The following is a 27,951-nucleotide window of genomic DNA, read 5'->3' as shown; positions in this document are numbered from 1 at the left end:
GATGATGTTCACACACCTTTAAAGATCCCTTCCGCCGGCTCGTCTCCGAAAAGCTTCGCACAGTGCAGTGCCAAGTTGCCAACAAAATAGCGTACCTACTCATGCGTTTCGAACCCGTGCAGCGAACGAGAGGAGCTCAAATGAAAGCGGCAGCGGGAGGAGAAGCTGCACCCGGACGTGGGTTTGCTGTGGATCCCAATCTTCCCCGATGGTTCTGTCAGATTTGCAAGAACACTCTTTGCATCGTTGGTGCCGAGTCTGCTCAAGACCCATCATCACGTCCCCCAAGTAGGAGAGTCATCACGTCCCCCGCGAGAGAGAGAGAGAGAGAGAGAGAGAGAGAGAGCTCTGTCACATTGCAGAAGGTAAGTTTAATAAAGATCACTCTTTATCGGTAAGGAGATTTCTCACTGTTGCAACAGTGTTTGCCGGGCACTTGTCTCTTTCACCAGGATTTAACAGAGATTGCAGGTTTTTAATGAGTGTTGACGTGAGCTAAGGGCTAGGTTCTTAGTGAACAACAAAAAGAACATGATAACGAGAGTGAGAATGTATAGAAGCCTATCAGGGTGAAAAGTAGGGCTAACAAGGCTCATAGATTCAGTGTATTCGGAAGACTTTCGAGCAAACTTTATTTCTAACTTAAGAGTTACCGAATCAAACCCTGGTGTATGTCTTAAGTCCTATGAGAGTCTTGCATTTCATTTTATGGGTGGATAGTGTTCAAGCCAACAAGATATCTCATCGCTATTAGGAGCAGAAACAAAGTTTCAAATCAAATTACTATATATGTGGCATATGAAATTGCAAAAATGTAAAGTTTTGTTGTATTAAGTAGTACGTGTTTGTGTTTGTATGGTGTGTGTGTGTGTGTGTGTTTTCGTTGTTTTCACTTTTCTTTCACCTCTTCTTGTCTGGGGTTGTCTATGGTGGGTGGCCTATTGTTGGATTTAAATTTTACACCACTGTTGCTTCACAGGTCTAGGGCATACATGTACGGCTAGTGTGCCTTGAGGCTGGCCACCCTTTGCATACGCATATAGACTGCACTGTCCGACCGCCCACTTATAGGGCCAGCCGCCCACCTTGTCCGGGCGCCCTCATAATTCATTTATTCTTTGTTGGATCGTGGGGGATTTTTCCAGGCTTTGCCCTACCTCCCCTTGGGCACCTATTTATAGGGCCAAGGGGTACCCACTTCCACAACATTTGGTTATTGATGTATTGGGTCTTCTGCTCATGGTAGTCATGGGTGGTTGATCGCCCCCTCTTCCTACATCTAGTGTTTGTGCTCTCTCTCTCTCTCTCTCTCTCTCTCTCTCTCTCTCTCTCTCTCTCTCTCTCTCTCTCTCTCTTCCGCACACACGCACTTTCACACGGTATCAGCAGCTTTAGGCTCTTCATGGTCAGGAGCGCTTCACCATCCGCATCAGGTTCTTTCCCAAGAAGATCAGATCAACCAGCGTTTTTGGAAAGCATTAGCGTTTTCTGCTAATCTGCCAGCGTTTTGCAAAAGCCAGACACGCGATGGACTTTGACGCTTTTTTGTCGTGGAGGACCCCCCTCCACCTGCGTTTTCTCAGACCAGGCCATCATTTTTACTTCTGGCTGCCAGCGCTACACTTTCTAGGCAATTTCGTCGTCGGAAAACCCCTCCAATCTATTAGCATTTTTACTGCCTCTTGCATTTTTGGGATCTGCCACGTTTTCAGCATGGCGGGACAGCGCTCAGCTTCTCACCCACCATGGATCTTGCCACCACCCAACCAGCTTGGCATCCGATGCCTTGCCGGCCCGTCATGCTAGATGCCCACCATAGTATAACATCTGTCAAAATGCTTGTACAAATTATTTATGCAAGAGGGTTTCAAGATTGGAAAACCTAATCTAATGGAGTCATTCGGACATGTCGGTCGTGTGAACAGGCTCACAAAATTACGGATACTAATCCTCTTAGGATTCTAGATATTCCTATCTATAGATATGTACAGAATTGTCTTTGGAAGTCGATGAAACACAGGTTGGACTGCATGTTGCAAAAACGCTAGGCTTGATTTATTGTCTGCAAAAACGCCAGGCTAATCTGGGAGTTCTGCAAACACTAGGTGATCTGCTGCAAAAACGCCAAGGCTGATCTGCTGCAGAAAAGCTAGTTGTGTCTTGATGGCTGAAAACACTATGTAGTTTTGCCGGGGGTCTTGCTGAGAGGGTGCACTGTCAAACACTTGGTACCTGCTGCCTCTTCCGCCAGAAAGTGCTAGCGCTAGTTTTTCTTATATACTGACTTGCCAAAGTTGCCCTACCCAGTTTCCCAACAGTCACTTATTAATAATAAGTGAAAAATGGCTAAAATAGGGTAAATAGGTTTTGTGCACTGCAAAATGCTCCCGATGGATTCTGATGGTAATGCTGATGATCATGCTGTGTGCAACCAGAGGATATGCATCTACTCTAAGTGCCTGGACATGCACGGCTTGCGAACAGACTCACAAAGGTGCCAGAACACTTTCTAAGCTAACTGAACCCTAGACATGAAGTAGCTTGTCCACATGCACATAGGGTTAGATGTGCACGTGACATGAGAGAAGCATCCTTGGGCGAAACGCTACAACAAAAACACTAGATAGATTTTTTTTTTCAAAGATAAGCGGATTAATGCAAAATCACAAAGCTCTGGTACCGATGTGAGGTGCAACGGAATTGATATGGTGATAAGATCTAGGACTTTAGACTTCCACAAATCTTTACTTCTTTCCTTGCTTGAATTTGTGTTGTTTAGCACGAATGATTGTTCCTTTGAGAGAGAGAGAGAGAGAGAGAGAGAGAGAGAGAGAGAGAGAGAGAGAGAGAGAGAGAGAGAGAGAGAGAGCGGACGGGGTCCCAACCAACACTCTCAAGGACCCCCCATAGCGTTGCCGATGTGGTATTTGCTTTTGATTGCGTAAATGGAATATACACATATGCAATACCTCAATGCAAACTCTACTGACTCAATGGGGAATGTCGTCTGACTCAATGGGGAATGTCGTCGAGGTAACTTGTCAAGATGAAGCACCTTTGGGTTGATTTGATGCACCTTTGGATCCGTCTTGATGAGGGGTTGCTAATGGCCACCAAGGAGTAGATCTGGGGCTGATTTGCGCTCCCATATTTCAAGCAAACCATGCCAATGACTATCTCTGCAAGGCATACATTCACAGAGCATACAATTCAGAAATCACACACTTAGTTCACACTGAAGAGTGTTTCAATAATTCAATCGAGCCATCTCATCCCATCCAGAACTTTTGATGTACCTAGATCGCTGTGCAACCATCTCATCCTTCCGGAACTCTTGATGCACTCACTATAGTATCCAGTCATCTCATCCAGGTATAAATCTTGATGCACTATAATCACATTCATTCCACATTCACTTAGCCATCACATCCGATCTTGTTGATCTCTCTAGATGCACTAAGTTTAAATCATTCATTAGATAAAATGTTGGAGACATTTCATTTTTCCAACACATACTCTAACAATACACATAGGAAAGAGCATGCTCAATCTAGGAAATTTCCAATTCAACGTACATATCTCATAAAGTCATTCTGCAAGATACTGTCAGCCTATCAGTATCCCTAAACTCTCAAGGAGAAACTAGTGACTTTATTCAATCTAGGCAATCTGTGACAAAGGGGTCCTCTCTTGCCGCACCGCACTAGATTCAACCTGGTGATTCATCGATAACTTACTACTAATAATCCAAAAGCCTCAAGGTACAACTTAAAATTGAAGAGAATCTGCGAGGTTCTCTCCTCCTCAATCGACTTTGCATCGAGAGCCATAAAATCCTACCCTTGACCAAATTATTGGTGGATCTAGCTTACCTTTCTGTTCTTTTCTTGAGACCTGTTGGTAGCCCTGCTGGCCTCCCCTGTCCATTGGCATCTCATGTGGAATCTTTGGAATTCTCTGATGAACTATGAGCTGATTCCCTTACTTCTTCGGAAGTCTCTGATGAAGTTTCAATTGATTCCCTTACTTCTTCGGAATTTTCTGATGAACTATCATTCGGTTCCCTTGGGTCTTTCTTTTCCTTGGAAGACTTGCCCCGTTGAGGTGGACACTGGCTTGTTTGTAGGATAGGTCAATGAGTTGACATTCATACCAAAACCTTTCTTGGCATGTCCCATAAGTCTTTGAATGGAGTCAGGCTTCTTTTGTAGACAATACCGTCGAATCTCTTTTGGCAATCCACAACAAAACCGCTCAATTTGGTCCTTTAAGGTGATCCTCCAAAATGAGGACACTGCCAAATAGGTATCCCAAAGTCTATGGCAATAGTCATCCAAAATTCTTTCTTGTTCATTCTTAGATGATCCCAAGCCGTGATGACTTCTTCTTCATATTCTTCTGTCAACCATGCAGAAGTGAAAACTCTCTTGAATTTTACCCCCGTCTTAGTTGCTTCTTTGTGCAACAATTGTCACAGTCTTGGTCACCTCCAAGACGAGAATCCAACACGACACACGAGAGAATCACTTAAAATAATTCACAACTTTAAAATCACGTTTACTTTGGTTGACACGGCCCGACGTAGTTCCGTGCCCAGAGAGATTGCCCTCAAAGACTAGCGTCGCTTTCGGTATTTCTTTTATATTAACCTTTGAGCAAAGTACAACTCTTGAAGTTTCCTCTGCTCTTAGACTTTGCATCCAGATGCTCTGAAGAGTGAGGCCCTTGGGTCCCTTTTATTCTTACAAGGGATGCCAAAAGTAGAGCCCCAAAAGCAGTTAACTCAAAAGCAAACTGCTACAAATGCAACTGGTCCTTAAAAACTGCCAAAAAGCACCAGTGCAAATTACAAAAATCCGTACAATTTGCCACGTCAGCAACGCTTTTCGCAGAAGTTCGTATTGCCACGCCAGCGGCTTGTCAACGTGTTTTACGGGCCTCCATACTGTCTGCCATGCCATCATCTGCCATACTATCCTATTCGTATAGTGTGTCATTCTGCGGGCAGCAATGCCACGTCATTATTTTGTGACATACCCCCCCCCCTTTTGAAAGAATTGTAATCGCCCTCGATTACGCCTGTAAAATCAGACATAAGCTATAAACCAGTTTAGTAGACACCGACTCTAAGTACCGATGCACTAGATGACACAAATCCAGCAAGATGACAATCTCATCGCATCACATTTAGATCACAATCAGACCACATCACATGGAATCTAGGATCGTGATTCCTGACGACATATTTAGCAATCGCATCTAGATCCGCACCGGACCTCATTGATGTCGATTCAACTAATCCCATATCGCGATCACGTCCATGGATTCGGTTCTGATCTAGGAGCACGATTCTTGGTAACGTATTTAGTAACTGTATCTAGATCTATCCCACATCTCGCTGATGTCGGATTGACTAATCCCATATTGCGATCATGTTTATAGATTTCTACACTCCAACACCGTCGTGTGTGAGTGATCATTTCATTTGTACTCCAACAGTATCGTGTGCGAGTAATCATTTCTGGGGATCCCAATCCATCACTAAGTTCATACCGAATAGAGTGGTCCAATCATTCAGTTCTAGCTGCGTGGCCATCTCATCCTGCAGGAACTCTTGATGTACGCACGGCAGTTCCATTGAATCGGTCGTGATTCAATATTCATTATTAGGTTCATTGGGGAGCTGTCATTGCCCCAAAATCATCATCATCTTATTATCAGCTTCATTGGGGAGCTCTGAATAGCGGGCTCCAAAAAATGCTATATCAATGTAAAGCCTTGGGAGCATCTCAAAACCCTGAAAAGTAGTCAAACTTTACTGCCTGTCCTCCCTCTTTTGAATTCTTTGGCCTTTTTGCCCTTGTCGTCGAGGACATCATACTGATTAGCTCTGTAAAAGTGCTTTCTTTTTGCATAAAACATGTGATCTTTCCGTGGTTTTGTGCCCTTTCTGTCCTCATCACTCGAGTCAGAAGAAGACGAGTTGTCTGAGTTGTCTGAAGAAGATGAGGGCGAATTGGGCAATCCTTCGAAGCGTACATGCTTCTTCTGTTTTCTTGCGTTTTCAAAAGAGGGTTTTTGGCCCAAGTAACTGGGAAAATCAACTCTCTTGTTACGTTCTTCAGATGCTCTTCTTTTGACCCCAATAGGTGGTTGACTCGTTTTTCAACAACGTCCTCGAGTTCATCTTCAGTAAACATCCGTGGAACAGAAGGTTGCTTGTGGGCTGACTTGATTGGGGTATCGATGGCTTTCTGCCAATGGGTGTGCACCCTTCTCAATTGGATGCCAAGTCATATTGTGGATCCTTTGCAAACTTGAGCATCTGCTTTGCGCACTTGTCAACCTGCTGTTGTCGTTGCATCTCCATTAGCTGATGCTGTGTAGGCCGAGGTGCCAACACTCAAGGGCCCCCTTGCTCTGTTGCCAAGTGTTGGTTTTGCCAGTCTTGCCAAGTGTTGGCAAGGGATGTCGGATCCCAACCCTCAAGGGCCCGACATCTCTTGCCAAGTGTTGGTTTTGCCAATCTTGCAAAAGCCATTTGAGGTATATTATGATACCTGCGGCCGCAGTTTGGGAGCGGTCTTAGTATAAGAAGGCCGTGTTGCAGCTTATGAGAGTCGAACGTTTTCTAGACCAGAACGGGTTGCACAGATTTATGAGGAGCTGTCAGTTGCAACGAAAGAGAACAAGGATTTGCTCAGATCCAATACTCCGCACACAAACACAAGGGACACTTTACTTCACTTGAAATAACTGAACTGAACTGAAAGAAAGAGAGAGATGAGAGAGACAAAAGAGACGACACAAGGATGTCGGGTCCCAACCCTCAAGGGCCCCCTTGCTCTGTTGCCGGAGCAAGTACTTTCTTTATTCTTGCACAATGCTGCTACAATGACTAAATACTGAGATGGGATGCTAATGGGTACTGATGCTGGGTACTGAGGTACTGAAGGGGTATTGAGGTTCTATGTCGAAGACGGGGAGGTCGACGACGAGGTCTATGTCGAAGACGATGAAGTCGACGACGAGGTACTAAGGGTCTTTGTCGACGACGAAGAAGTCGACGACGGTACTGTGTCGAAGACGGTGAAGTCTGCGACCGTTCTGTGTCGAAGACGATGATGTCGACGACGATTCTGTGTCGAATACGGTGATGTCAACGACGGTGCTATGTGGATGACGGGTACTGCTTGTCTATGTCGACGATGACGATGATGGTGGTTGTGACGATGACGACGATTGTGTCGTCGTCAAGTCCGGGACTGCGATGACGATGATGAAGGTGTCGTCGTTAAGATAGGGATCTGCGATGACGATGACGATGACGATGTTGACGATGACGACGTCAAGGCTGAAAACTGAAAATGCTAGATGCTCTGTTGGGGATTTGCTACTGTGGCGGTACTGCGGCCTGGATCTGCAACCGCTTCGCCGGACTAGGCCTGAAATCTGAAACTGTTGGCTGATCTGGTTGAAATCTGAAAACACTAGGCTGATCTGTGTCTTGACGGGGAAAATGGCGAGGATCTGCAACCGGAGGATGTGTGTTCTCGCGAGGCTAAGGCTGGAAACTGAAAACGCTGGTGGTGGTGGCTGAAAACACTGATTGCTGGAGGCTGAAAACGCTTTGCTGATCCTTGAGAAAACGTTGGGACCTGTGGGTGCCTGCCTGCTCTATCGCGGGTGCCTGCCCTTCTGTGTCCTGCTTCTTCTGCTTCTACTGAGTGCCCAATGGTTTCTTTTATAGCTCTTTAGCAATTTGCCCAGTCACTTATTAATAAATAAGTGAAAAATGTGTATTTTGGGAAAAAGGGTTCAATGCTCTGACAAATGCTCATGCTAACTGACTGTACAAGAGAGGGTATGCAACTGTGACCGGCTTGGGCATGCACGTCCTGCTAGAGGCTCACAAAGTGCCAGGCTCGCTCCTAAGCTGATGCTAAACCATGGCTGAAGCGTGTCCACGTGGCGCAAGTGAAGTGTGCACGTGACAGGCGCTTTTGGCAGTTATCCATGCTCTTACTCAGTGGCAACACTTTTTACTTGGACCCGATTTTGCAGTGTTCACCGATCATCAGAGTTTTCGCTATTTCTTATCTTCGAAATAGCTTTCAGACAAGCATATGCGGTGGGCAAACACTTTGTCACAATTTCATTTGCAGATTGTGCATGATCAGGGACAGAAAGAGTGTGGTGGCAGATGCACTGTGTCGTTAGCTTTTGGTTTTGGCTATTTCGGCAGTTCATCACCATAACTTCGAGGGTATGGTAGATCAGTGTGCCACAGATCGAGATTTTGTAGACATCTTTGACTGGTTATAGAGTGGGGAAGCAGTTGCGGGCTATTCACTCAAGGAAGGCTATTCGATGCGGAAGAATTTGTTGTGTGTTACACAAGCATTGAGGAATAAGGTTTTGATAGAGTGCCACTGTCCACCTTTTCCGGGCCACAGAGGCATTGAGACCACCATGAAAGGGTGTGGAGCAGTTATTCTATTGGCTGAGGCTCAAAAAGGATGTGGACGAGTTTGTTCACAATTGTTTGATATGCCAAAAGGTCAAGTTCGACAGGCATAAGGCACCAGGACTTTTACAACCTTTACCTATACCTAACTGACCTTGGGAAAGTATAGCAATGGATTTTATTTTTGATCTTCCCAAGACTCAGAGTGGGCACTATGGCATCTGGACAATCATCGACAAATTTAGCCAGTAGGCTCACTTTCTTCTAGTCAAGAAGACAGTTAAGCCAGACCAGTTGGCTAAATTGTTTGTCTCACAGATATTTCAACTTCATGGCATGCCTCAATCTATTGTTTTAGATAGAGATTCCCATTTTACTAGTTTGTTTTGAAGGGCAATCTGGGAGAATTTTGGTACTTGGTTACTATTCTCGTCCTCTTTCCACCCACAAACAGATGGGCAATCGGAGATTGCGAATTCAGTGGTTCTGGACTTGTTGAAGTCTTACATCTTTGATCAGAAGGCTCAGTGAGCGAAGTATTATCCCTTGGTGGAGTTTGCCTACAACAACAACAATGCATACGGGGAAGGCACCATTTGAGATCATCGAGGGTGCTGAGAAGGTTCCACCTATTCTAAGCACCAAGGACAAGATTTTTGAAGCAGATCAGCATGTCTTGGATCTGGACATTGCTTTTGCTAAGGTGCGCGGGTCCAGACAGGGAGATACAGCTATAGCGGCAGATTACAAATTCTTTTGGTCACAAACAGAGGAGTCAGCTCCGCAGGCCCCACAATATAGCGGCACTAGAGGCACATTGCTTGATCGAGCGATAGAGTTGGGACGGTCCCGTTGCCCTCGGATGAGGGGCCCGTCTAGACACTGGCGGAGACTACGACAAAGGATCCACATTTTACTACATGACACTGGAGTCGCCAGAGTGCTCACTATGGAGGACATTGATGTTACTCTCAAAAACAAATGTTCTTTTTAGCTTTTATTTTACTTCATTTTATTTTGTACCTGGACATTTATTAGATCCACCAAGATTGTATCAGTTTCATTCTCTCTCTCTCTCTCTCTCTCTCTCTCTTCCCAGACCTCACTGGCATCTTGCTCTTGATAGGGTAACATCTGTGATCAATATCCCTTCTTGGTTTGTCTTATCTGTTTCAGTGTAACTCTGTGTTATATCCATGCATATCCACACATTTGTGATCAATATTCCTTCTTCGTTTGTCTATCTGCATTCAATGTAGCACTGTTATATGCATTCATATCCATTAGTTTTATTTGGTTTCCTGTTAAACTTACTTATAACATTGTCTTGCCACATTGGTTTCCTTGTGGTCTTTTTGGAGCATGTTTTAATATTTTGTGCAGATGTGCTCTGAGGTTGTTTTATGTTAATGTCTGTATGTGTGGTCCATTCCAGACATCCTCTGAGGTTATATTTGTTCATTGCCATCGTTTGCAAGTTTATGCTACTGGATACATGTGAAGCATGGCTACATCGTAACTTACAAGGATTTTTTTCCTTTGATTACAGTCCATGGGTTGGCAAACGAAAGAATGGACCACTCTTTTGTGGTCCTTCAGAAACAAAGAGTTCAGAATTCAAGTGCTGTTCAAAATCGTAATTTGATTCCAAGCTCTAATATTGCGTATCCAAGCTTTCCTCCTCCTCGTCCACGACCACCATCAAATGCAGGTCTTCCAGGGCAGGGGCTCCATCACCATCACCCACCCATTTCAGAGGGAAACGAGAGCCCTGCTGCGAGAGCTCTTGATGAGTCTTTTGTTGTTCTACCATCTGCAGCAGCGTCGATGTATCGATGGGAGCCTACAGCTGAAAGTATGAGCAGCCATCCTCCCTCAGCTTTAGGTGCTGGTGTCACAATCTCCCAGCATCCCGGAAACGCTACTTTCAATGCCAGCATCCACGTTCTTACTCGTGTTTTTGATATTGCTTCCTCCCAAACACAGGTACATAAGTTGGTTTGAACACCTATATGTGTTTCACAAGTGTTATGTGGGGTGAAAGAGAAGTCATCATGATGGCAGGTGGAGCAACCTTTGTGCTTGGAATGTATGAGATCTTTATGTGAAGAGCTTGATAAGCAAGGAGAGGAAATTCAAAGGGACATAAAAGCTTATGAAGCATATATTAGCACCCTTGAAAAGGAACAAAGCAGTGCTTTGAGTGAGGAGGAATTTTTAAAAGAAAAGCAAAAGGTGTGTGCCATTTAGTACTCTTGTTTGACGTGTTTATTTTGCTTCAAAAGTTGATGTTGTAATTTTTTCACTGTCTTGATATAAAATTCACATAATTGAGGTTTGAGTCATTTATGCCCAGCGCTTGAGTGAATTTAGGATGGTTTTCTTGATATCTAGGTGTCTGGTTGTGCATTCATTAAACCGTTTGTCTTTGAGTGACTCCCTGGCAGCTGTACTCTTGTAACTTATCAATATAAAAAAGTACCGCGTGGGGCGTCCAACGTAGAGGCGAGTGCATCTAGGTAGAGAACTCCACTCTACAGTGTGTCTTGTCTGCAATGCTCTCTCTTTCAAGGTCAAGTGGTATCAGTTTGCAAGCTCTTGCCGATTGTTGGACCATGTACTGGCTTATGAGAGTTGGATGCTTTCAAGGACAAAAAGGGGTAAATAAGTCATAACGATCATGATTTGTGTCTGAGATTGCCATGGGGATAATGATGTGAATGTAATTTGTTGATTCTTCAGTGACCAATTTGCTAGGGTATCGTTTGAGTAGTCGAATGCATGTCTGCATGAAGTCAGTGTGAAATGAAGTCGAATCCATGTCTGCACGAAGTCGGGTCATTACTCGTCTTGGGGGAGGGGGTTTTGGGGGGTTGGGGTTATGTCACAAAGTGATGATGTGGGATGACCAAGCACTGGTCGGGTGGGAACAAAGGAGCGAAATGAGGTGGGATTTGTGGCGAAAATCACGTCGTAAAAGGCGGCGTTTTTTTGGGTGACACGTGGCAGGGCTATATGGTACAGGGGATTGCTTTTCCGGCCATAAGTTATTGAAAGCATCGACTTATCGGGTGCAGCTTTTGGGGCTTTGTTTTTAGCAATCGTTCCTTTTGAGCCCGTGTGCCTCTAAAATGAGGCTTAGAAGGCCACTTATGTCTGATCAGTGCATGTTTGCGCAGTTGTAGAGTGACTCTTCTGCAGGTGTACTTTGTGATAAAAAAGTACCGACTGGGACGCCTGGCCTAGGGGCCAATGTATATGGGTAGAGAACATTGCTCCACCGTGTCTTGTCTCCAATGCTCTTTCAAGTACAAGTGTTATTAGTTTTCAAGTTTAGTTGTTTGTTTGCTGTGGATTCACCGCCTTGTCAGTGGCTTGCCGGTTACATATTCAAAACACTGATGAGGCAAGAAACACAATCAATTATTGTAGGCGGTTTTGACACCATGTTAGAGTGCACAACAGAAATAGAGGAATGAGAGAGATTCTCTCTCTCTCTCTCTCTCTCTAGCAAACAAAAATGAAAGGAGTGTCCCTATAGGCGATTGGCCTGTCCTCCCGTGACCACGAGCAACCTGCACCACAGGAGCTTTCCTACTATGAGGGAGGGGAGTGCTAGCCAAAGTACCCATCAAAGCATTTAAAATGTGTAAAGATTCCCTATAGCATCCTGAAATGAGACGGCACCACGTGCCAAAGGAAAATAACAGATTGAACCTGAAAATGGCCATTCCCTGTTACTATGGATGCATAGTAACAGGGAATGGCCATTTCATGCATGTTGCCGTTTTCCGTTCCCCGTTCCGATTTCCCGTTCCGGGTAACTATGCTTTAGACGCTTCAAAACAACTGAATAGAAAGAGAGACACTTCACACAAGACATGGAGTGGCGTAGTTCCACTTTAAGAGTGCACTGGCCCCAAACTGTGGCGCCCCTTTCGGTATTTCTTTATATTACTTCAACGACGTACAACTCTAGCAGCACCGTTTTCCATTTGCCACGGGAAGGATGTTAGAGAGTGAGCCTTGGCTTCATATATAAAGGCCCTTGGCCATCAAAGGCAGTTTACATGAAAAGCTTCAAGTCTAAAAGAATCTGGACACAAAAGCAACTGCCTATGGGCTATCCGCGCAGTGTGCAACGTGAGCACTTGTCAGGGCAATTTGCGGGATCGTCCGTACAACTTGCCACATCAGCGTGTATCACGGATATTCTTAGTGTAGGTAAGTCACGTCATCAGCTTTTACCTAGGTTATTATTGTGGGTGTTTGTGCGCTTTACTTTTAGGCCCCATTGGACGGGGGTCCCCTAAGTTGTTGGGGGTTAGGATTTTAATCCTAACCCATAGGCCACTTGACGAGGATCTGTAAGTTGGTGAGAACTTCTTTTTGTTTTGCTTTTGCCAGCGTTTAGGCCCCTCGGCCGGGATCTGCAGGTTGTGTCACAAACTGATGACGTGTCAAGCCATTAAAAAACGGAGCCAACCTGCAGATTCCAGACGAGGGGCCTAAACCCTAAGAAGAAGCACTACAAGAAGTTTTACCAACTTACAGAACCTTGCCGAGTGGGGCAATTTTTAAAAGAATTCCTACCAACTTATGGGACCTTGTCCAATGGAGCCCAAGTGACACAAAGGATATTAAAATAAAGCAAGAGCGCACACACAAAGGACTAGCGTAAAAGATGATGACATGATAGCTATGCGGATGCCCCGCAATTTGCGCTGACATGCTGATGTGGCGGGTGTACGGATTTTTGTGAAACGTACTGGTAGCTTTGGGCGTCAGCTTTTGGCCCAGATGCTTTTACAGTAGAAGCTTTTTATGTAAATTGCTTTTAGAGGCGAAGGGCCTTTAAATATGACCCATGGGGTCTCACTGTAGCAGTCTACACGCGGGAGATGCAGAGCAGAACAATGGGAGTTGTACCATGTTGAAGCAAGATAAAGAAATACCGAAAGGGGTGCCAAGGTTTAGGCCAACGCTCTCTTGGGGTGGAACTCCGTCACTCCCCATTTCGTGTGTCGTGATCTTTCTCTTTCAGCTCAGTTGTTATTTGAAGTGCTTAAAGTTGTTCAGTTTGTTCTTTTCCGTTGGCATGTGGTGCCCGTCCCGTTACAGTGGTATCAGAGCTTCAGGTGTGTGCTTTTTTGAAAGCATATTGGTCCTACCAAAGAGCAAATAGAGCAAGATGGCACTTCCAAAATTTTGAGAGATTTTTATCAAAGAATCTTTGAGTCCTTGCCCTTGACTTACTACCACTCCCACCCTTAGTCCATCACACATTGGGCGCGCTCCTGTCTTCATCGCTGTGTCGTACGGGACATAAGCCATAAGGAACCCAAGACCACTTGCAAGAGAAGGATCAAAGATTTTTTTTCGAGCCACCGTTTTTCTCAGAGGCAGAAGTGGTGGATGCCTATAGGTACCAAGCATCACACTCCAAGGACTTGGTGAGCTTTCAAGAAAATTGTTACAGACATCTTCCTTCGTAGTGCAGCTTCTGGCAGAGTGGGGCATCCTGAAATGCTTGCCACGGAAACCCTAGCATATTAGAACTTAAAATGTCTCGACATCTCTCAGCAGGTGTCTCTTCTCGAATTGATAACCTTGGAGGTCCAGTGTGATTGATACACCTGTGTCAATGACGTTATCATTCTGTCCTACCTGTTTTCGTAAACGGTTAACATGAAAAACAGGATGAATTCGTGAGTGCTCTGGAAGAGCTAACTTATAGGCCACTTGACCTATACGTTTGAGAATGGTAAACAATCCACAGTAGCATGGTGAAAGTTTAGAAACTTTTCTCGTCTTCAGACTTTCTGAATGCTCCGGAACTTTGAGGAAAACCTTGTCTCCTTCTTCGAAAGTAGCAAGACGACGATGTTCATCTGCGTACTTCTTATATTGATCTTGAGCTTGCTTAACATTCTGTCGAGCAACTCGAAGCATGTCAAAATGGTCTTGGAGAAAATCCTTCGCTTGTTGTATATTCTCCTTAGCCAACCCCACTGTAACGGGTGATTTACGTTGAAATCCATATAAAAGCATAAATGGACTAAACCCTGTAGTCACATGCTTTGAACTATTATAAGCAAATTCCAATATAGGTAAGTAGTCTTTCCAATTGTTTGCTTCTTGCTAACATGCGTACGCTCGTAGCATATCCTCTAGCACTTGATTGACTCTTTCTGTTTGACCATCCGTTTCTGGATGATCAGCCGTACTTGGATTAAGTTTAGTTTTCAACTTTTGGAATACAGCTCTCCAAAAGTGATTATCGAACTTTCGATCTCTGTCACTAATGATACTAGCTGGAAGACCGTAGAGTTTATATATATGCTCTACAAATAGCCATGCTAATTTCGGTGTTTTAACCGTAGTCTTAGTGAATCGACCCATCTTTGTGAGACGGTCTACAATTACCCAAATGGCATCATGGCCACGATTTGTAGTAGGTAGTCCTACTACAAAATCCATAGAGATACTCTCCCACTTACCTTGTGGAATCTCTAAAGGATGTAAAAGGCCACCTACCTTGAGGCGCTCTACCTTATTAACTTGGCACTGTTGGTGTTTTAGCTTATGGACCATGCTGCAGTCAATTACAACCTTATGGAAGAAATCTAACCCTAATTTTCGTGCAGGTTTTAGGACGGAAGCTCTGTCTACTTCCGAGCTCGACTGATGTCGAGAATGCTTTTTCACTTTGATTTAGCAGTTTTTTCAATTTTGAGAACGTGTTTGGTGATCCTGTTTGGAATTTGTTTGAAATGGATAGTATCTGTTTTAAACGTGTCTTGGTACCGATTTGAATATAGGTTTCAATGCTTGGTGATTTGCTCTCGGGTGGAGTAGCGAGAAATGTTGTTTTAGTATTGTTTGAACCTCGGAACGACACAGACGGGGAGTGTTTCGTTGTATGCTTGAAAACCTCGGAACAATGCAGACGGGATGTCTGAGGAGCGGTTCATTGTATGTTGGAAAACCTCCGAACGACAGAGACAGGACGTCTGGGGAGCCTCAGAACGACACAGACGGGATGTTGGGGAGTGTTTCGTTGTATGCTTGAAAACCTCGGAACAATGCAGACGGGATGTCTGGGGAGCGGTTCATTGTACGTTGGAAAACCTCCGAACCACAGAGACGGGATGTCTGGGGAGCATTTTGTTGTATGCTTGAAATCTCCAAGTGACACATGTTGCGGTCTAGGGAGCGTTTGGTTGTAAAAGTCCTCTGAGCTCATGGCCCGGACCTTTTTAGGTTATTTGCGGGGGGAGTGACGAGGTAGTCGTTGAGTAGCTTCATACCGCAGACCATCTCTCTCGGGGGAGTGCTTAGTGGCGCTGCTTGTTGCGTCTTGTAACATGCATATGTGAGCATTTGTGTTGCATTGTGATGTGCCAACCAATGAATATTCCTAATTGGGTGAGACTGCTTGGGTATGTAATTGTAGTGCATCGAGACACCTGTTAGAGATCAACGCGGTCTGGGTGTGATGACCAATTTTGCTACGCCAAAATATCAAGAGCTCTTGTAATGTGCAGCGGAAGAGAGAGATTGTGTATGGCTCAAGATTAGTGATGAATGGGTGCTAAAGGTTTCCTTTTACTTAATGGAAGGGAGAGCCTTTTGTGCTTAGAGAGAGAATGTGCAATGACCAAAACAAAGTGGGTGGAACTGAGAGTGCAAGTGCTTGAGAGTGCTAAGGAGAGAGAGAGAAGATACGACACCAGATGGGGTCCCAAAACCCCTCTAAGCCCCCCCCCCTCTCTATTACAGGAGTATTTGCTTTAGATTGCACAAATTTGGTAGAATGGTCTGGATGCTATGAAGCAAAAGGAGGCTATGTCGATGATGACGGCGACAATGATGACGACCACAAGACGACTAAGACCTGTTTTCTGAAAACGCTGATGCAATGGCTGATCTGGTGCTGAATCTGATTCGCTAAGTGCTGAGGCTGAAAACGCTACTGTGCCAGGGCGGAGACTGACCGTGTGGTTAAAATCTGATTGCTAAGAATCTGCTGCGACAGAGTGGAGGCTGCGAGGCTCTGCAACCAGTAAGGGCTGATTGGCGAAGCTTAAGGGGCTGTTGAGAAAAACGCTGATCTGAAACGCTGAGGTTACAACTCCCCAAAACGCTGGCTTGTTTGCTGAGAAAACGCTGGATAAGCTGGGCTGTGTTGCACGTTTACACTTGTGCACTGATGCTTGGCTTTGTCTTCTGGTTGTACTGAGCGCCCTCTACCTCCCTTTATATCTCTTTAGAGCTGGGTCGAGCAGCCATTAGGACTAGTCCAGGATCCCCTTTTCATTTAATAAGTGGATGTCACTTATAAGTTATAAGGTAAGTGCTTAAGAGGTGGTTCATGCGCGATTATGAAATTGGGTTCACACGGGTAATGCTCGTGCTTGTGGTTACTAGGAGGTAATGCTCATGCTATGGGTTGTGCAATAATAGGGTATGCAGCTACTTAAGTACTTGGACATGCACTGTGACAAACCGGTGACGTGGCAGATCCCGGCCAACACAATTGCTGACGAGGCAGATTCTCGCAAAACACGCCGCGACAGGCCGACGTGGCAGCATCGTACGGATTTCCGCGAATCAAGCTTACTGTATGGATCTATGCAAAACGCGCTGACATGCTGACGTGGCAACGTACGGAATTCCGCAATCTGCGCTGCTGCTTTTTGTTGGCTGATTTAGCGCGGGCAGCTTTTGACTTTAACTTTTTGGGGCTTTGCTTTTGGGCATCCCTTGTAAGAGTAAATAAGCCCAAGGGCCTCACTTTGCAGGGCATCTGGACGCAGAGATTGAGAGTGAGCACCCGCGGGCTCAGTTGTACTTTGCACACAGATTAATATAAAAATAAATACCACATGAAGCGAGCCTTGAGCTTGTCTTGGAAGTCGCTCCAACTCAAAGAGAGGAGAACGCCTTCTTCGGCATGCTCAAGGTGCTTAAGCCTTAGCCAACTGTGACTCTTGCCAAGCTTGATACCAATTAATGGCATCCCTTGCTAGATACACGGTAGCTGTCAAAACTTTACCGTTACTTGTTTTCTTGTTAGTCGTAAAGCAAGCATTAAATTGATGCAACCACGAATGAATCACAGAAGCATCCATTGTCAGGTACAACGCGCATAGAGCTCTGATACCAATGTCCGGTGTGGCGGAAGAGAATAATGATTTTGTTTGGATCTAGTACTCTGCACACAAACACAAGGGTTGCTTCACTTCAATTGAAAGAACTGAATTGAAGTGAAAGAAAGAGAGAGACAAGAGAGAGAGAGAGAGAGAGAGAGAGAGAGAAAAGAGACGACACAGGGATGTTGGGTCCCAACTCTCAAGGGCCCCCTTACTCTGTTGCCAGAGCAAGTACTTTTTTTATTCTTGCACAAATTCTACTACAATGATGCTGATGCTAATGGGTACTGGTGCTACTGATGCTGGGGACTCCATGGAGGTACTATGTCGACGACGACGACAACGACTGTCACGGACACGACGATGTTGCCATGAGACGACGACGACGCGAGGTTAGGACTGAAATCTGAAAATGCTGATCTGATATGAATCTGAAAACACTGATCTGATCTGATTTGATCTGAACTGAAATCTGAAAACGTGGAACTGATTCGATCTGATCTGGAAAACGCTGATCTGATCTGATATGAAACGCTGATCTGAAATCTGAAAAACTATGGGGCTGATCTGCAATTTGCAAAATGCCCTGGGGCTGATTTGCAACTTGCAATACGCTAGGGGCTGGTGGCTGAAAAACGTTGATGTGCTTCTTCGCCGGTATTGCTGAGTCGAGGCCTTGCGAGTTTTGAAACTTCTTCTGTTGCCTCTTTTGCCTCTATTGAGTGCCCAAAGGGTTTCTTTTATAGATTCCTTTGCAATTTGCCCTACCTACTTTTGTAACAAAAGTCGCTGTTTTATAAATAAGTGTGTGTAATTTCGAAAAAAGGGCTCTATGCTCTGGAAAATGCTCATGATGGGATAATTGTTTTTTGTAACAGAGGGTATGCAACTATGACCGGCCTGGGCATGCACGTCCTACTAGCACCGTCCTAAGCTAAGCTATTGCTGATGCTAGACTATGGCAGAAGCATGTCTACGTGGTGCAAGTGAAGTGCGCACGTGACATCCCCCCCTGTTAAGAGTGAGGCACAGCTGCCGAACTACTATCTGTACTTCTGATGCTGACTGATGAATGCTTCTGATGCTGTGGATGCATCACCAATGAAAATTCCTCCAAACGGGTGGATACTACGGATGTAGGTACTACTGCAATGTAAACACCGACCGTACGAGTTACTAGGTAGCCTTACTAATGTTGCAACTCTGTCTGCAAGCAAGCACTACCAGAAAGGTAAGGGTGCTCGGAGAAAAATCCAAGGGTTTCTTGTCGACGGAAGTGGATGCATGCTACATGCGAATGCAAATGTAGAAGAGGTTAGGGATCCCGTCTCCCAACTCCTTCCATATCCGCATAAGAGGCTAGTAGATCTTGGTACTCAAGATCTTGGTTTTCGTGTAGATCTTCCTTCAAAGACATGGCAATGAAGATGGGATCTGGTAAGTCCATGGTCGGGACTCAAAGATTCTTTAGGGAAAAAAAACTGGGAGAGGTTCCTTGGGTTCTTGGGTTTTTGATGGTTCTTCCCTTGTCTTCGCGGAGTCGAAGCACACACAGAGCTCTGATACCAATGCCAGGTGCAGCGGAAGAGAATAAGGATTTTGCTCGGATCTAGTACTCCGGACACAAACACAAGGGTTGCTTCACTTCACTTGAAAGAACTGAATTGAACTGAAAGAAAGAGAGAGACAAGAGAGAGAAAAGAGACAACACAGGAATGTTGGGTCTCAACCCTCAAGGGTTCCCTTGCTTTGTTGCCACAGCAAGTACTTTCTTTATTCTTGTACAAATGCTACTACAATGATGCTGATGCTAATGGGTATTGATGCTACTGATGCTGGGGACTGGAGCTACTATGACGACGACGACGATGATGTTGACGATGACGACGATGTCGCCGCGTGACGACAACGACACCAGGCTAGGACTGAAATCTGAAAATGCTGATCTGATCTGAGTCTGAAAACGCTGATCTGATCTAAACTGAAATCTGAAAATGCGGAACTGATTTGATCAGATTTGGAAAATGCTGATCTTTGAAACGCTAATCTGAAATCTGAAAAAGGTTGGGGCTGATCTGCAATTTGCAAAACGCCCTGGCGCTGATCTGCAACTTGCAAAATGTTGGGGGTTGAAAAACGTTGATGTGCTTCTCCGCCGGTAGTGTTGCCTTGCGAGTTTTGAAACTCCTTCTGTTGCCTCTTCTGCCTCTACTCAGTACCCAAAGGGTTTCTTTTATAGATTCCTTTGCAATTTTTCCTACCTACTTTTCCAACAAAAGTCACTAATTTATAAATAAGTGAAAAATGTGCAAATTGGAAAAAAGGGTTCTATGCTCTGGAAAATGTGCATGATGGGATAACTGTTCTGTGCAAGAGAGGGTATGCAACTATGACCAGCATGGGCATGCACGTCCTACTAGAGGCTCACAAAAGTGCCAGGCTCCGTCCTAAGCTAAGCTATTATTGATGCTAGACTATGGCAGAAGCATGCCCACGTGACACAAGTGAAGTGCGCACGTGACGTCCATCTTACCGTCATACTTACTAAGCGTCAACTTCTCAGTGACTGGATTGTTGGAGTCGTCGCCTCTACCTGTGCTACGAGAAGATTCACCTGCTTCTTTTAGTGGCTCGGTCTTGGGGTTGAGTACATGTAGGATCAACTCTTGCATACGTTGATCCCTCTGCGCCTCCCGCTCTCTTTTCTTCAGCCGCAATGTGTTGAGCCTCACATGCTTTCTCACACTCGAGCTCCATAACTGCCTGTCGTTCTTCGGCCACCAGGCGTGCTTGCTCATGCTCAAGCTCCATGGCTGCCCTTCTTTCTTCCATGGTGGCGCGTTGCGCCTCTTGTTGTAGCATCATGTCCATCATTGACTTGACCAAAGCCTCCATAGGGTTTGGTGCAATCCGTGGCGTAGATGGGGATGGGGAAGCCTGGAGGATCGGGGAACAATCCTCCTGGTGTAGGGACTTCTTCTTTTCCAACATCACTCTCATCACCTTCATGCAAAGTATCCATTCCGCTTCGGGTGATGACCATGCACTGAGTTCTTGAGGGTCGTGAGGTTCTTGAGTTCTTGGCTTGCAATCTGCGTTTAAGAAGGCCTTTCTCTTACCCAAGCTCGACTCTTTCCTGCGGGTGCACCCCTTGGCGGCCTTGCGCTCACACCAAGGTTGCTCTTTCCCACCTCACATCGATTGAGGAATGAGGGGAGACTGGACAAGCCCTTCTTTCTTGGTTTACCTTCCACTTCAGAAACACAGATTAGGGATTGACACGCCCAAGTGGTCTTGGGTTACGTGCGACCACAACAAGCAAAAAAATTTCTTGTGGTTCTTTCCTTGAATGATGATACCCTTCCAAAGAGCTCTGATACCAATATAATGTGTAGCAGAAGAGAATGATGGTGTATGGCTCAAGATTAGGGATTAGTGGGTGCTCAAGGTTTCCTTTTACTCAATGGAAGGGAGAGCCTTCTGTGCTTAGAGAGAGAATGTGCAATGACCAAAACAAAGTTGGTTGGAACTGAGAGTGCAAGTGCTTGAGAGTGTTAGGGAGAGAGAGAGAAGATACGACACCAGATGGGGTCCAAACCCCCTTCCAAGGGCCCTCCCTCTATTAGAGGAGTATTTGCTTTAGATTGCACAATCTGGTACAATGGTTTGGATGCTATGAAGCGAAATGAGGCTTGTCGATGATGACGGCGACAATGATGATGATGGCAAGATGACTAAGGCCTGTTTTCTGACAACGCTTATGCAATGGCTGATCTGGTGCTGAATCTGATTTGCTAAGTGCTGAGGCTGAAAACGCTACTGTGCTGGGGCTGAGACTGACCGTGTGAGGTTGAAACTCTGATTGCTAAGAATCTGCTGCGACAGAGTGGAGGCTGCGAGGCTCTGCAACCAGTAAGGACTCATTGGCGAAGCTTAAGGGGCTGTTGAGGAAAACGCTGATCTGAAATGCTGATGAGGGCTGAAACGCTGAGGTTACAACTCCCCAAAACGCTGGCTTGTTTGCTGAGACAACGTTGGATAAGTTGGTCTTTGTTGCACGTTTACACTTATGCACTGATGCCTGGCTTTGTCTTCGGGTTGTACTGAGCGCCCTCTGCCTCCCTATATATCTCCTTAGAGCTGGGTCGAGCAGCCATTAGGAGAAGTCAGCGATCCCCCTTTTATTTAATAAGTGGATGTCACTTATAAGGTAAGTGCTTAAGAGGTGGTTCACGCGTGGCTATGAAATTGGGTTCACACGGGTAATGCTCATGCTTGTGGTTACTAAAGTGCTTGGACATGCACGGCTTGCGCACAGGCTCACAAGGTTGCCAAAACACTTCCTAGGCTTCCTAAACCTCCGATCTGGAATGAGAATATACTCCTTATTGGATGAGATTTGTTTGGGAAGCCAACAACCCAGGGTATCAAGAGCTCCTATTTGAAATGAAAAAACTAATTGTCCCTTGGAAAATTTTGAGCTAACTTGAGTGGTTTGGAAGATATATTGCAATCGCGGATGATTACTCTTCTTTCAAGAACGGGGGATGTCTCAAACTGATGACGTGTCAAGCCACTAACGAATGGAGCCAACCTAAAAGGAGCGCACACACAAAGGACTAGCGTAAAAGATGATGTGTGGCAGCTGTACGAATGCCTCACAATTTGCACTGACATGTTGATGTGGCAGGATTACGGATTTCTGTGAAACGTGTTGGCAGCTTTGGGTGTCAGATTTTGGGACCGGATGCTTTTAGAGTAGAAGCTTTTTATGTAAACTTCTTTTAGAGGCCAAGGGCCTTTAAGTATGACCCATGGGCTCTCACCTGCGGGAGATGCAGAGCAGAGCCATGGGAGTTGTATCATGTTTAAGCAATATAAAGAAATACTGAAAGGGGTGCCAAGGTTTGGGGCCAGTGCTCTTTTGAGGTGGAACTCTGCCACTCTCCATTTCGTGTGTCGTGATCTCTCTCTGTCAGTTTAGTTGTTATTTGAAGTGCTTAAAGTTGTTCAGTTTGTTCTTTTTCGTTGGCACGTGGTGCCCATCTCGTTAGAGGTTAGCTAGGGTCTTCAGTGACTTGACACGTCAGCAGTTTGTGACATCCCCTCTTCTTGAAAGAAGAGTAATCGTCCACGATTATATATGAAAAACAACTCAAGGTAGAAAAATAATATCCGAGGGTCATTGTGTTTTCTCATTCCATATCGGAGCTCTTGATATTCTGGCATAGCAAAATTAGCCTTCGCACCCCAGACCGCGCTCATCTGTTTGATGCACTAAAGTTACATACCTAGGCAATCTTACTCAAGTAGGATGGCACATCACGATGCAACACAGATGCTTACATATGCATGTTATAAGACAGTGAAACATATAGTCGTTGATGGACACTCCCGCTGCAAATAACCATCCAGGTCCCGGCCATGAGCTATTCACCCTCATCATTCCTCCTGCAAATGACCTAAAAAGGTTTGGGCCATAAGATATAGAGGCCTTTTACAACCAAAACGCTCCCAAGATTGTAGCCTGCGTCGCTTGGAGGTTTTGAGAGTAAATAGTACTCAAACTATATCCAATTTCCTTTTCAATACTCCTTTGCAAATAACCAAGGAGGTCCGCGCCACGAGTAAAACACCATTTTGCAATCATTCAATACGCCTCCCGTAAATGACCAAGAAGGTCCGGGCCATGAGTATATTCAAAATTATCAAGCATCAGTCCTTCTCTTTAGTATTCCTCCCGAGAAAGCCCGAGGCATGAGTTAAAAAATTCCCAAAAGCAGTGAAACCAGTATCAAAACTAGAATCAAGCAATCTCAAGTCGTCACCAATTCAACATCCATTTCAAACAAGTTCCAAATAGTATTTTTGAAACAAAGCTCAAAAAGTATCTAAATACAAAGCAATTATTATCCAGGGTTTTCTTTGGATAGTTGAACTTTAAGGATGACTGGCTTGTCTTTCTGCATCGAAGTGATTGTACGGTTCTGGATTTGGAGTGTTGCATCATTCTTGTCGTGCAAAGGCATGCCCAAGAGAGCGTTGCAATTGCCTAACTTCATGATGTGGAAGTCTACCTTTCCATGGTATCCTTGGATAGTGACTGGAAGAGCACCATTGAGGGGTACCACTATTTGAGTTTGCTCAGTGGCTAACTCGACTTTAAGCTCTCCAGCTTGAGGATCGTACTCGCAGTCCATCTGCTTAAGGAAGTCTGAATGGATGAAGTTCTCGGTGGCTCCTGGGTCAAAGAAGATAAGTGCTTTGAAGCGGTTGATCTTGCCATAGGTTCGGCACAATTCATTGGAATTTTCGAGATTAATGCCATAAATGTCGGGAACAAGGCCAATTGCAGGTTGAGCTCGCTTGGAGGTGGGCGTGAGGATCTGTTGGCTGCCAGAGCAGGGGTAGGCTTTGCGGGACTATCTGTTTGTTGTGGACAATTATACAAATTATGCCTTGATTGAAAACATCCAAAGCATCGGCCTTCTTGTAATAAAGTTTCTCGTTGCTATAGCATCAAACGAGGCCTTTGTGGTTGATTGTCACGAGAATCCCGTGAATTTTTTCGTTGTGGCCGAGCATTTTGATTGTTTGCCGGGGGCTCTTTTGTAGTAAATTAGAGCTTTTCTTTCATAAGCTTGTATCCGACCGCAGCATGGTCCATAAGTTCTTGTTGATACTTGTTTAGAGAGACAATATTCGTGTAATGGAGATGGCAGTCCAATTGCACATTGCTCACATTGGTCTCCAACGGAATCAGCTTAAAGAAATACACCGGAAGATAAACATAGAGGAACTGTTGGTTGTAATCTTCCATGGCTGAAACTCTGTTTCTCCCGTTTCCAAAACCCCTGGCAACTATGATGGAACCCCCCCACTTCATGTCGCTACTACTTCGTGTTTTCAAGTTCAAGCGTTAAAATTTTCAGTCCTGTTCGTGTGTTGCAGCGAGATTACTGCCATGTCAGTGCCAAGCTGGTTACAAAGGGATATTAAAGGCATGCTGTAACTACTTTTACAGCCTTAAAAATCCAGTTTTATTGTTTCATTGACCAAATTTCAACTCTTGGGCAGAACAGGGCTAGGTATCAAAATTACTCTTTCTAAGGCTGTTTAGACCTCTTAATTTATGGCAAACGTCACTGAATTTTGAAAGAGGTCAGCATTGAGGTGCGTCCTTTTTGTGAAGGTTGAAGAAGAGGAGAGAAGAATAGAAGCAGCTTTGGAGGTGGTGGAGCTACAAAACGAGGAGGTGGTTGCTCAACTGAAAGAGCTTGACCTGAAATCAAAGCATTTCCATGAATTGGAGGAGAGGTGATTCTTTTGCTCATATAAGCAGCACACTGGGTGTAATTACACATGTTTACATGAATTAAATGTGGGATTCTGTGACAGATTCTGGCACGAGTTCAATGATTTCAAGCTGCAACTGACAGTACATCAGGTATGTTCTGTTATTCATATTCGTCAGCATCAAAGCAAACATTATGTTGGTTGTATTTTTAAGTGTGGTAACTTTACTAGTGGATTTTATTCACCTTCCAGAACCGGACAACTCGTAAGGTATGTAGAGTAGCTGAAATGTTATGTAGGCTATACAAAGCTTTGTATAAAACTGCAGAGCAACTTGTCATGATTAGATTTTGTGTGGCGCAATGCAGATCAATAATGCTTTCTATATGATTGATACAGGGGTTGTGGTCCTTGACGTCTATGGGGATAACTTTATTTGGGTGACTTTTAGATACAAGAAGTCTACACAAATTTTGGACATTGAGGTCATTCATTGGCCTAGCTGAATTTGGCTGTCACAAAGACTGTTTTTTTGGGGAGATGTCCAAAATTTGGAATAATCCTGCTCTCTTAGCTTTTTGGAACTTGGCAACCAACTAGATGTGCAGATGCTTATGCCTCTGAAATTTTATCAGAATTGTGGCCAGGTGCTACTTTGAGAACGCGGACATGAATTGTTTTGAAACCTTAATAAATGTGAGACACCTTCCAATTTAGTTGTTTAGTGAAGAGACTCTCTTATGCATGGCGTTCCTCACAAAAGGGGATCATTTTACCCTCTGCATATTAGCCATGAAACTTGGGTGGCCATGGACTGTGCAAAGGGAAAAAACTTTAGAAAATCCAGCAAGCATGTGGACATGGTATCTTTTCTGAGTAGATGCTGGTAGTTTTGAACCCACAAGAACATTGAAGTGCAAGCCTAGAGGCCAACATTTTTGGGGGTAAATCATGTAGTTTTGAATTACGTTTTTCTTTCCATCAGGCTATAAACCTTGGAAGTGTCTTACTAATATGTTTACTTTTGATTATAATAATAAGCAAATTATTTTCTTCTTTAGGATGAGAAGGATGCTGTACTAGCTAAAATTGAAGTTGCTGAAGCTCAATTGGATATGCTCAAGCGTGCAAATGTCCTTAACGATGCATTCCATATTGACCACGATGGAGAGTTTGGAACCATCAACAACTTTCGCCTTGGTCGTCTTCCTAACGTTCCGGTATGATGAATTTTTGAATAGCAAATTGCTGTAGGAGCTTTTATACATCTACCATAGTCAAAGCTGTGTCTATTAATACTCCATTGTTGCATCTCACAGGTTGAGTGGGAAGAAATTAATGCTGCCTGGGGTCAGGCGTGTCTCCTGCTCTTCACCATGGCACAATACTGTCGCCTTAACTTCACGTAATTTACCTCAATTATTTATAATGTTGTTGCTATTGTCAAAAATTTTGTTTACTTTTGGTGTTTTTTACTTGTTTGAAGGTACTAAGTTAAGCATTATGCAGATATCGTATAATTCCTATGGGTAGCTATCCTCGCATTGCAGACTCCAAGTATACCTATGAACTGTGAGTTAATCAAGGCTGTTAAAATTCTACCCACAACCTTAATGGGTTGTTCTTCTTTTGAGAGTTTCTCATATGTTCTTTTGAATCAGTTTTGGCCCAGTTAATTTGTTCTGGAGTACGCGATACGACAAGGCAATGACGTTATTTCTAGCTTGTATCAAAGAGTTTGCAGATTTTGCGAATGCGAAGGATCGGACAGCAAATATTCCTGCAGACAAATGCTTTCAGCTACCTTATAAGTAAGTTTTGTTTTGTATGATGAAGATCATTTTGATACTGTGGATTTATATGTGTTTGAACAAAAGATATTATGATGATAATCAAATGAAGTAATTTTGGTCGATGATGTTTACACTTCTTAGTTCGTTTCAATCAAGTTGCTGACTCTTCGAGGTTTCATGGTGTTGGACCATGAAGATTGCTTATCTCATAGATTTATTGCTATTGAGATGATTATGCTCCACGGAGTTCTTCCATGATGCCATTTAAACACACCCTAAAACCCCATCAGCGATCGCTTTTGGCAGCTCAGATCGTTTTTTTGCACTTCGGTCGCTTTTTGCCAGATGTTGGTCCAAGATTGTTGTTTCTAATTTTTTGTTAATATTACAGATGGCGAATGTATTCCATGGAGTTATGTCCAATGATTTATTGCAATTGCAGTGGTTGTACTGCATGGAGCTATTTAATGATATAAAAATCATACTAATTTTGGTGGGTCGAACTGCAGGATTGAGAATGATAAGGTGGAGGGGCTCACAATCACTCAGAGTTTCAATCGTCACGAGAAATGGACCAAAGCTCTCAAGTACATGCTATGTGATCTTAAGTGGGCCTTATATTGGCTTATTGGTAACACGACATTTCAGCCACCTACATCACCTTCAACATCTCTCACTCATGGAAGAGTAAGGCCATTAGCTGATTCTAAAGGTCCGTCGAGAATGCAATCTGCCAGCAAATAATGCAACAATTTTCAATCATTGTAAAAAAGGCTGGTGGTTTATCTGATAAAGTTACAACAAGTGTATATGTATATAGCCAAACTATGTATTCAAGGGTTTTTGCTTGTAAAATTATATGTTTTTGGCCTTCTAAAAGAGGCCGTAGAGAAGAAGGGAGAAGGGTGTACATATTATATTTTGATGTTTCTTATGTTTGTATTAATGGCTTCATTTGAAACTATCCGAAGTTTTTTTTCTAACTTTCAGTTAAATTTTAAGGTTTCTTTTGTTTGTATTTTTGCCCAACTTCCATCGCCCTAAGAAGAACATCGTGGAGCTCAACACATCACTCATTGACATGATGTGAACAGATGGTTACATTCGTGTGTAGTAGTTCCTATTGCACTTTGGCTCTGTAATGTAGATACATGATAGAGCATCTTACTTCTTTCAAGCATATGAGAACAGAAGGGAAGAAACATTGGCCCTGTTTCGATGCCAAAGTTCCTTTGTACAT

The 27,951-nt window shown here is 44.2% G+C and overlaps 1 protein-coding gene across 2 annotated transcripts; it reads left to right on the top strand.

Annotated features, from left to right (window-relative positions):
• Positions 1–40: 40 nt before the first annotated feature.
• ATG6 (AUTOPHAGY 6) lies at positions 41–27,675 on the top strand. 2 transcript variants are annotated; one of them, XM_086528709.1, is made up of 10 exons: positions 41–288; positions 10,017–10,453; positions 10,532–10,702; positions 24,815–24,939; positions 25,021–25,069; positions 25,980–26,138; positions 26,238–26,323; positions 26,428–26,490; positions 26,580–26,729; positions 27,221–27,675. In XM_086528709.1, exons 1-10 carry the CDS (start codon positions 102–104, stop codon positions 27,453–27,455), a joined length of 1,662 nt encoding a protein of 553 aa, XP_086384835.1. In that variant the 5' UTR covers positions 41–101; the 3' UTR covers positions 27,456–27,675. The 2 variants fall into 2 exon arrangements, with proteins under 2 accessions (XP_086384835.1, XP_086384836.1); XM_086528710.1 differs by having other exon boundaries at positions 224–365.
• The last annotated feature ends 276 nt before the right edge of the window (positions 27,676–27,951 follow it).

This window comes from Adiantum capillus-veneris, chromosome 14 (genome assembly GCF_014529385.1).
Source record: "Adiantum capillus-veneris isolate H3 chromosome 14, ASM1452938v2, whole genome shotgun sequence".
In the NCBI taxonomy this organism is placed as follows: domain Eukaryota; kingdom Viridiplantae; phylum Streptophyta; class Polypodiopsida; order Polypodiales; family Pteridaceae; genus Adiantum; species Adiantum capillus-veneris.
This window is presented reverse-complemented; position numbering and strand designations above follow the sequence as displayed.

Bases quoted from the DNA above. Each gene is read 5' to 3' on its own strand.
- ATG6 (XM_086528709.1), top strand. From the start codon at position 102: ATGCGTTTCGAACCCGTGCAGCGAACGAGAGGAGCTCAAATGAAAGCG. The intron at 26,139-26,237 runs GTATGATGAATT...TGCATCTCACAG, and splicing joins GTCGTCTTCCTAACGTTCCG to GTTGAGTGGGAAGAAATTAA. The intron at 26,730-27,220 runs GTAAGTTTTGTT...GTCGAACTGCAG, and splicing joins TGCTTTCAGCTACCTTATAA to GATTGAGAATGATAAGGTGG.